The following is a 10737-nucleotide window of genomic DNA, read 5'->3' as shown; positions in this document are numbered from 1 at the left end:
ACACTGAGCACTATGAAGTGGCTGATCCTGGTCCTGGCTTTTCTCCACCTGTCAGAGGGCCTGGAGAGGTGAGTGTCTCAACAATAGCAACAAATGAGCTGAATATATTATTAAATCAAGTCATACATTTTCAGCCAATGTTCTTATAATGTTCCATAGCAAAATTAAACTTTTGCTTCTCATGCTTTGAGAATTTATCCCTCACACACTCTCTTGCTTTTACTGAAGGAATGGATGAATAATAAAGTAGCACAATGGGCTATTAGTAGCTCCCAATAGCAAAGAATAGGAAAGCAGGTGAAGAGAAGTGCATAGCAGAGGGACAGAAAGGCCACCCATGTTGCTTCTGGTCTCTTGAGATCTTTGTGTCTTATGCAGAGTCATTCTGAAGAAAGGGAAATCCATTCGGGAGAACATGAAGGAGAAAGGAGTGCTGGAGGAATTTCTGAAGAAACACCGTGCTGATCCTGCATTGAAATACCACTGGAATGAATACAACATTGCTTACGAACCAATAACCAACAACTTGAATGTGAGTATTGCATCAATATAAATCTGTACCTTTTCCCTCCTCCCTCTCAGAGTGGTAGAGAAAATACATGAACTTGCACATGGAGCTCAGCAGTTGATAATGCCATCAAACAACCCATTCCCTCTACAAGAAGAATGAACTGAACACTCAACTGTATGTGCTCAGAGGTGTGAATTGGGGATCTCTGTTTTATGACAGCAAGACACAGATGTTCAGGGTGCATTAATAAAACACACTGTAAATTATTTCAGCTTCTACTTTTAATTTTGGGGGCTATGGCTTCATGGTATCTTCTTTGCTTGCTCACTTGTCTGCTGAGCATTCCATGAGATAGACTAAGGATTATGAGCCTGGGTAAGTGATCCCGAAAGGACTTGAAGGTGGATGTTTTCACTACAGCACTTTCCTCTACTGAAGAGACAAAGCACGAAAATGTAAATGTCTTTATTGGGATGAACATGCCAAGCAAAGATGCATATATCTCTTCTCTGGATGTTGGTAGTTAGAGAAGAGGATTAGGGATTATGATTCTAGCATCTTGCATAACCCTCCTGTTTGCTTTGCTGTATGCTCTTGGAGAGTAGTGTAGTTTACCTTCTCTGTGGGATGCATTGCTAAACTGAAGTCTTCATGTTCTAAAGAGCCCCTTTGAGATCACTGGTAGCAAAGTACTAGCAAGGTGGTGAAATGATAAAAGCATTTTACGGTGTGGTGAAATGCCTTTATTCCACCTCATTCAAGCTTTCTCCCATGGCAGTCTTTCTACTTTGGAGAGATCAGTATTGGAACTCCACCCCAGAACTTCCTGGTTCTCATGGACACAGGTTCTTCCAATCTCTGGGTACCTTCTGTGTATTGTAATACTGCAGCCTGTGGTGAGTACTCTACACAGTTGCTGAAAGTGGCTGTTTGTCTTCAAGAAAGCACTTCATTTTGTTTAGAAATAATCCAACCTTATTTGTAGCTTCCAAACTTGGAAGATCATTATAATATATTGACTGACAACCCTAAGATTCTGCTCCCTCCCCTGCTTCTGGGCATGAACCCCTCTTTCTATGAGTTCAAATTCTTTATGTTTTTCAACGTATCATGAGCTATAATACTAGAGTTCATTTGAAGCATAGTGGGTGCACGGTATGGGTCAGAAACAGCAAATGGTGTTGTGATGGCCAGATACCAAGGTGCTTCTCAGCTAAGAAGTGCCATAAGGAATAGTCAATGCAAGCAGATCTTATGAAAGCAATAGAATATTGCATTAATCAAGATAGACAAATCTGTCTATTTCAGCTTTTCATTTCCCCCAGTCTTATGTTCCGTTTGTCATATTACTGTATCGGTTTGCAAATCTTCTTTTAAAAAGTCATCACAGAAATGCCCGTATATTTTAATGCGCATTTCTCCCAATATACACAATTTTGTATGATATACACATTTTCTGCAAGCAATTTCCCCTAATATATACTAGCCACAACAGTTATTTTCTACCTCCTCTGTTGAGGTCAGCATGACTCTGCTGGGAATCACAGGTGGGAAGAGAAAACTGTTTGTACTCACATCCTGCTTACTGGCTTCCAATAGGCATCTGATTGACCATCATGGCAACAGAATGCTGACCTAGATGGGCCATTACCACGATCCAGCAGGCTCTTCTTATGTTCTTATAGAATGCATTTTAGTCTGTTATTTTCACTCATATCATACATTTTTATGTACAAAAGTTCTTATGATGGAGGTACATTGTGAAGCTGTCCTCAAACCATGTTAAAATGATGCAGACCCTTATTTTGACCAACAAATGGGGACCTTCTTTGGTAAACGCAGTAACAATGTTTGTATATTTTTGTGAGACATGCCCCTTTCCTGTTGTAAACTGAATCTTGAGGAGAATGAACACTGCATGCGAATGGGCAGCTTTCATTGCCCCCCTAGAGAGAGATTTATAGTCTGTGTTTCTTTTTTATTCTAGGTAACCACCACAGGTTCAACCCTAGTGCATCTTCCACTTACTCCAACAATGGACAGACCTATACCCTATCCTATGGGAGTGGTAGCTTAACTGTCATGCTAGGCTATGATACAGTGCAGGTAAGTGAACTTTGCACTGTGAGCCACTCATCTTTAAGTGTGCCAAATTCTGGGAATAGTCAAACTAAGGTAAAGCTAACAATTCTGGGAATGCAGTTAACAATGGCAGGAATCATTTGCAGTATAAGAAAGTATCCTGTTCTGAACTCAACATTGAAATCTGAATTTAACAAGTACAAAACAATAAGTTCCTGAGGAACAGCAGTAGCTGGTGGTACCCACTGAGATCCAGTTTTGCTGAGATTGACACCACACCACATTTTGCAGAATCCACCCCACTGGGTCTCATTGTCTCTCTGTGTAGCATTATTCCTAAACTCATGAGTATTGCCTGTCAGTTGCCACAATTCACGTTGCAAGTGAACCCCATTGATTCCTTCTCCCCAGGTCCAGAACATTGTCGTTCAAAACCAGGAGTTTGGCCTGAGTCAAAATGAGCCTTCCAGTCCTTTCTACTATGCCAGTTTTGATGGGATTTTAGGCATGGGTTATCCCGGCTTAGCTGTAGCAGGTCCCACCATTATGCAGCAGATGCTAAGACAAGGGCAGCTTTCCGAACCCATCTTCAGCTTCTATTTCTCCCGGTAAGATCCAAAACCTGATATCTTTGTCAGGGGCATGTGCAAGACCACACTGAGGAATTACAGGCAGCCCTGTTAAGGGAAGCTTTTAATGTTTAATAGATTATTGTATTTTAATACTTCTGTTGGAAGCTGCCCAGAGTGGCTGGGGAAACCTAGCCAGATGGGTGGGGTATAAATAATAAATTACATTATTATTATTATTATTATTATTATTGGATAAATAAAGTACTCCTACATGGTTCCATCCATACAGTAACAAAACACAGTTGAGAATGAGTGTAAGAGCAATTGATGCAAATTAAGCTTTCTGTTAACTCTTTGATCCTTCTTAATAGATTATTAATAGATGATGGGACCCAGGTGGCACTGTGGTTAAACCACTGAGCCTAGGGCTTGCTGATCAGAAGATTGGCGGTTCGAATCCCTGTGACGGGGTGAGCTCCCGTTGCTTGGTCCCAGCTCCTGCCAACCTAGCAGTTCGAAAGCATGTCAAAATGCAAGTAGATAAATAGGAACTGCTACAGCAGGAAGGTAAACGGTGTTTCCATGTGCTGCTCTGGTTTGCCAGAAGCGGCTTTGTCATGCTGGCCACATGACCTGGAAGCTATACGCCTGCTCCCTCGGCCAATAATGCGAGATGAGCGCGCAACCCCAGAGTCGGTCACGACTGGACCTAATGATCAGGGGTCCCTTTACCTTTACCTAATCAACCTTCCCTTTTAATACCATCACTGGAGTGATGAAAGGATGGCTTTTCAACGGTGGAGTGAAATTCTGATCCTTGATTAATGTGGGGCAAACTGTGCCTGATTTGTTCTTTCCCCCTTTGACCTGCCAACTGTTTATTGCTCTACGTTTATGCTTTCTCTAATCTTCTCTAGGCTTTAGTTACAGGTAGGTAGCCATGTTGGTCTGCCGTAGTTGAAACAAAATTTAAAAATTCCTTCCAGTAGCACCTTAGAGACCAACTAAGTTTGTCATTGGTATGAGCTTTCGTGTGCATCACACTTCTTCAGATACCAAAAAGCTCATACCAATGACAAACTTAGTTGGTCTCTAAGGTGCTACTAGAAGGAATTTTTTTATTTTGTTTCGACTACGGCAGACCAACACAGATACTTACCTGTAACTAGAACTATGGGAGGCACCACATTGAGCCACATGAAATGGAAGTCCATCAACCTTACCAAGAAACTTACACAGGTACAGATTGACATCTTCTTTCTGACTAAATGCAAAAACCTGGACATTATACCTAAGGGTCTTGGAATTAAGAACCCTCTACAATCCACTTATACTACTGAATATGCAAGGAAACTATGCCACACTTTCTCCAAGAAGCTGCTCAAACATCTGATTGGCGTTCTGTACTCTAAACAGAAGCTAATAAAGGAGGAACTCTCTGTACTGGTCAACTGTATCAGAAATCACCCAGCTTGGCAAGGAAAAACAAACCATTTACCACTCTCAACTGGAGTTACTGATTTTTTTTAAAAAAAATTAAATTTTGTGTCTTCTCTAGGCTTATTTATCTGCAGACTTATAGAGCACCATCAATTTTGTAGGTAGTTATAATCCTTGTCTGTTTAAAACCTTTTTGTTTCCTCAGCCAACCAACTGCTCAATATGGAGGAGAAATGGTTTTAGGAGGTGTAGACAATCGGTTGTACTCTGGGCAAATTACTTGGACACCTGTCACCCGTGAATATTACTGGCAGATTGGTATTCAGGAGTAAGTGGCACACATAATTTTCATTTTATCTATACCCAGCGGTGCTTTCCTGCTTTAAACATGTTCCTTTTCCAGATGATAAAAAAGGCTTTGCCTGCTCTATGGAGTGGCAGCCTTTCTGCAGAGTGGGGTACTTTTATTCCTCCTGCTTACTGCTTTAGAATATGTGTGTTCTGGGCTTGGGACTGGAATGAAATGATTGCATCAATGGATATTCCAGCTGGATACAATAGTATTTAACTAAAAATAAAAATCCAAACAAGTAACAATATATTGCAGTATGAATTCTGAGAAAATATAGATTTTCTGGAACTGAAATGTTGCTTTGCGGAAAACATATAATGTCTGCATCTTTATTGTGCGCACATACATGAATGCATGTAAAATCCAGAAAGGCCATTAACAACTCTGTGGTAGCCAAAGATCCCTCTTTTGTGCCAGCCTCATGAGAAGCAGTAGGGTTAATATCTTAGCATGAAAATGGATTGGATGGATCAGTGCATAAGCTACTCCATTTAATATATGACAAGATGAATCCTATGGGGAAACTCTGTGTACGAAAGGAAGTGTAGGTGGGGAAGATCGAATCTTGTGAATTTTCTGTATAATATATGTGGAAGGAGGTGGCACATTTTGTCTCAATGTACAATGCACAGCTACAGAGGTGAGTCTCTGAGAACCCATTTGGGGCCTTAATATCGCTTCTTTCCTCTGCAGGTTTGCTATTGGCAGCCAGGCTACTGGTTGGTGCAGCCAAGGCTGCCAAGCAATCGTGGACACTGGAACATTTCTACTTGCTGTCCCACAGCAGTACATGGGGAATTTCTTGCAAGCTGTAGGTGGTCAAGAATACAATGGTGAGGTGAGTGGATGAGGTAATTTCAGAAAGCCACACCTCAGGAGACAGTGAGCTGCTTGCAGGAAACACAATGTGCTCACATAACTTTGTTATATGCACCAAAAAGAACGGAAAACATTTTGCTTGTTTTAGCCCGTTTTCTACAGGGGACATGACTCAACCAACCTCTACTCAAATAGTTAACCTTCCCTCTTTATTTGTTCTTTTTCAGTATGTGGTGAACTGCAACTATGTCCAGAACATGCCCACCATCACCTTCGTCATCAACGGATCCCAGTTTCCACTGCCTCCATCTGCCTATGTCACCAATGTATGTATACCATATTGCTAAACATAATTCCTCAGAACATGATGCGTTTTGAACCATCCTATGTTTGTAATACCTGTCTCCTTGATCCTTGCCCATCCTGGCTTATAAAAACGAGCCAGGAAGGGCTGGGCGATGGGCTCCGCAGGGTGGTGAATGCTTCCCTTTGTGAGGGAGCCTTCCCAGACCTGCTGAAAGAGCCAGTTGTAAATAATAAAATTATTATTATTATTATTATTATTATTATTATTATTATTATTCCATCATTATCATCTTCTGTCATCAAACCTTACAATTACCTGATTTCTGTTTTTAAAAACAGATTACGGGTCTGGTTTTTTGTTTTTTTAAAATACTAAGGGGTATATTTATTTACTCAGGAAAACTGTTGTAATGGTGCCTTGTATTTTTTTTCTCCTAACCCTTTTTTGTGAGGTCATTTTTATTTTATTTTTTGAGATTGTAGGCCTGACATGGATCTATCATTGATGTTAGAATTCGTTTCTAGATTTATAGTTGCAGACGGTTCCTAAAGAGATGTTTGCTTGGACTGTCGTTGCTAAAAGCAAGAGTATGAGTAGTACTATCACCTATAAAATAGTGAAAAATAAACCCCTCCATTTTGTCACTTCTCCCAGAGTAGAGATGATGCTCACTGCCCTGTCCTCACTATTGGCCCTGTCTGCATTGTGGCCAGCCCTGAATCTGGACATGTAGATGGTCAGAGACATACTGGAGCATATCAAATGTGGATCTCTAGTGTGTCTTTGCGAACAAGTCCTTATTCCAGACTACCTTGAAATGCTGTCTTATTTATTTCCCCAGCACAGGTTTAATTTGTTTTCTTTTGTTCCACAGAATAATGGATATTGTACAGTTGAGATTGAGGCTACGTACTTGCCTTCTCCAACTGGGGAGCCACTGTGGATCTTGGGTGATGTCTTCCTTAAGGAGTATTATTCTGTCTTTGATATGTCCAACAACAGGGTGGGCTTTGCACCTTCAGCCTAGATAAAGAAAAAAAAGCCCAATTCTTTTCTGGATCAATAGTGCTACTCTTTGGGAATTCAACAGAATCATTCTACATTGTTTGTAAAGGAAATTGCAGTGTTTTTAATTTTCCACAATTCATCTGCTACTGCTTTTATACTATCAATTCTCTTGAGATCCATTGCTACAGAGAAATAAATACCAATATGCCAAAATTTCTGCCTGTCTGTTTCAGTATTGTATGTGTGTGGGTATCTGAGGTTAATTTTAGGAAACAGCCTAGGTCGTTGCTTTTTTCTGTGTCTTGTCTCTTCAGTGTCTCCTCAGGTCTTAAAATCATGAGTTCTGAATCATGAACTAAGAGTCTATAATGAAATTTGAGGAACTCAAATTTGTACCCTATGGCATTGAACCCAATTTTGGAAAACTGAATAGGATCCATTTCTCCCAAGGAGTAAAACCAACTTTAGTAATAAAATATCAGCTTTAAAAGTTTGCAGGGTTACTGAGAGAAACATAAAAAACGAGCACAACATGTGTCTACATAAACACATTGATAGTCCAAAATTTCATTACTTTGGCAGTCATCATATTTCATCTTTTTAGTACTGGCAGCTCCGATAATGGTAATCATCTAATAAATGTAGCCTAGAAAAATAGAAGCCTAAAAGGAGGCATGGTATAAAATAATGAGCAGGGTCAAGAGAGTTACTAATTATTATCTCAAAATACCAGAAATTGATATAATTCAATGAAATTGATTGGCAGTAAGTTGAGGACAGCCAAACAAGAAGCACTTCTGCACACAATGTGCAATTGACTTTTGGAATTCAGTATCACCAAAGTGGTGATAGCCGTTAGTCCTAGATGGGTTTTAAAGAGGAGCAGACATATTAATGAAGGATAAATCTGCCAATGGTTATTAGCAATGATAGCTTAAATGGAGCTTCTCTTTTCAGAAACATTATTTCACTGATTGCCAGATTTGGGGGACAAACAGGAGATGAATATCTTCATCATGCCCCCACTCATGGCCCCATTAAAGATGATTGTATGCTAGACTAGATGGACTTTGGTCTGACCCAAGAAGACATGTATTTATCTGCCTATTAAAAAAGAAGAAACCTGTTAAGGAAATTCTATTTCATATTAGGCTATTATTTTCTGACACAATGCAGAAAAGAATCATTAATAAAGATGACAGACTCTGAGACCTAAGTCCATGGTGTGTATTTGTTAGGCTATTGTTGATGCACTGATACTTCTGCCAATGGATTGTCATGAGACTTTCTTGGGCGCTACTTACCTCCCAGCTACCACCCAGTCCCCTTTTGTGTAGAAGTAGTTGAGAGGGCATGCATCTACTAAACCACTGCTATCTGTGCTTCCAATTGCACAAGTTCCAATGCTGAGCATTGGAAGTAATCAGCTAATACTTGAAAGCGCTACTCAGCTCATGTGTGGGTGTGGAAATATGCAAGCATGGTGATGGTGATAACGCCTGAAGCTGTATATGCTTTAGTACTGAACTGAGGAGTGTATGTACAGCTATTGTATGCCAAGCATCAGGAAAAAAAACAAAAAGGGGGAAGAAATAAATTATTGCAATCAATTAATACACAAGAGCTCAGTCATAAGGCTCACAGTGGAAAAAGGTTTTCAAGAAATTGAGAGAATGGAGTAAGTTAGAGCCCTTTAAGACAGACAAGGTAGAGAAGGATCTTCTGCTTTTGAAACTGAACAAGTTGGGTGGAAGGAAAGTAAGCTCCTGGCCAGCAGATTTGCTCAGAAAACTGGTATCTGCACACGAGAATGCAGGAAACACATATATCACAGAAACTGGGATGCCTGCGACTGCCAGTTTTAGTTTGGAATGATAGACCACAGAAAGCCCAGCACCTGATCAAGTATGTGCACTTGTGAACTTGCACATATATGCAAGGTCTTATTGGGGGAACATGCACCATTCATTGAAAAGGAAATTACCAGTTCAGAGGTACTAGATTCAATTAATATGCTGAGGAATTATACATCTGCAGTTTTCTGTGAAGCCTTTTAATAAAGCTTGGTCTGGCAAAGTTTATTTTAAATCCTGCAGCCAAACCAGAGGGTTCAAACTCCTGCAGCATCATGGTATTAAAACAGGTAGATCTGCCACAAATAGGAGGTCATCATCATATAATCTTACACTGCTCTTGTCCAATGGTGATTCCTTCCACATTGTCATGTTGTCTAATGAAATTTTCAAAAATGTGGAGCACCTGCAGAAATTATTTCCCTTTAAATGGGTCACCTCCTCATTGAAATATTTAGGATTAAATATTTCTATTCAGTTTTCACAGTTGTATCAAACCAACTTTGGAACACTCTTGAATATGTCTGGAAAAATCTGGATGTATGGCAATCCTTGACTGTTATGTGGTCCCAGTCACCAGTCTAGTGGCCACATTCTGGATTAGTCATCTTCAAAGGTAGCCCTACGTAGTAGTCCAAGGTAACCAGGGCATGCACCACTCTGACAAGACAGTCTGCAGGCAGGTAGGGTCTCAACCTGCATACCAGATGGAGCTGGTAGACAACTGCCCTGGACACAGAATTGACCTGTGCCTCTGTGGACAGCTGTGAGTCCAAAATGACTCCCAAGTTGCACACCTGGTCCTTCAGGGCCATGGTTACCACGTTCAGGACCAGGGTGTCCCACCCGCCCCCTGTCCCCCCAAAACAGTTACTTCTGTCATGTCAGGATTCAGCCTCAATCTGTTAGCTACCATGCATCCTCCAACCGCTTCCAGAAACTCACATAGGACATTCACTACCTTCACTGGTTCTGATTTGAAGGAGAGGCAGAGCTGGAGAAATCATCTGCATACTGGTGAACACCCATCCCAAATGATCACCACACCACATTTTCTGTATTTGTTTCAAACACTCCAAGTTTACATCATGGAAGAACAACTGAGAATATGGCAGAATTCTTTTTTAGGTTTTATCTGGCATAGGAAAAGGCATTACGTAAGAAATTCAAACATTATAAGGAAAACCAAAAAGCAGGGAGCAGCAGTGCCAGATCTCATCTACTATTTTATTGCTTTACATTTGACACAAAAGGTAAAATGGAGAAGGGCTTTTTTGATGTCAAGCTGGGCTTCACGTTGAGCAACATGTGGCCATTTCTTATTCTCTGGAAGCTACTGCAGGATCTACAAAGCAAAGTAGAGGAGTGATTCTTAATAAAAACCTGGTTACAGCCAGTAGTATATTTAAGCTATGGGACACATGATGTATACATCTTTCTTCAGGACATCACTGCTAAATTGTCTCTTATTGCATCCAGATGTTCATCAGAATTCTTTTTCAACTTACAGGTAGGTAGCCGTGTTGGTCTGGATCGAAGTAAAATAAAAAAATTTCTTCAGTAGCACCTTAAAGACCAACTAAGTTTTTATTTTGGTATGAGCTTTCGTGTGCATGCACACTTCTTCAGATACAGTGAAATGGAAGTTTCCAGGCACTTATGTAGAGAAGGGGTGGGGAGGGGTGGGGATGGGGAGGGGGGATCACTCAGAAGGGTGGTGGAAATGGGTGATTGACTGACTGATAGCTGTTGATGACCGCAAACGACTGCAAATGGTTTTGCATGAAAAAGCA

At 40.6% G+C, this 10737-nt stretch overlaps 1 protein-coding gene across 1 annotated transcript; it reads left to right on the top strand.

The window, feature by feature from the left end:
• On the top strand, positions 1–7224 carry LOC118089242 (pepsin B-like). The gene is made up of 9 exons (XM_035123732.2): positions 1–68; positions 379–532; positions 1290–1407; positions 2499–2617; positions 3005–3201; positions 4811–4933; positions 5651–5795; positions 6004–6102; positions 6958–7224. Exons 1-9 carry the CDS (start codon positions 13–15, stop codon positions 7108–7110), a joined length of 1164 nt encoding a protein of 387 aa, XP_034979623.1. The 5' UTR covers positions 1–12; the 3' UTR covers positions 7111–7224.
• Positions 7225–10737: the final 3513 nt, after the last annotated feature.

Source organism: Zootoca vivipara, chromosome 7, assembly GCF_965207765.1.
Source record: "Zootoca vivipara chromosome 7, rZooViv2.hap1.1, whole genome shotgun sequence".
Classification (NCBI taxonomy): Eukaryota; Metazoa; Chordata; class Lepidosauria; order Squamata; family Lacertidae; genus Zootoca; species Zootoca vivipara.
The sequence above is the reverse complement of the archived record's forward strand: the minus strand, read 5'-3'. Positions and strand labels throughout refer to the sequence as shown.

Bases quoted from the DNA above. Each gene is read 5' to 3' on its own strand.
- LOC118089242 (XM_035123732.2), top strand. From the start codon at position 13: ATGAAGTGGCTGATCCTGGTCCTGGCTTTTCTCCACCTGTCAGAGGGC. The intron at 533-1,289 runs GTGAGTATTGCA...CTCCCATGGCAG, and splicing joins CAATAACCAACAACTTGAAT to TCTTTCTACTTTGGAGAGAT. The intron at 3,202-4,810 runs GTAAGATCCAAA...TTGTTTCCTCAG, and splicing joins TTCAGCTTCTATTTCTCCCG to CCAACCAACTGCTCAATATG.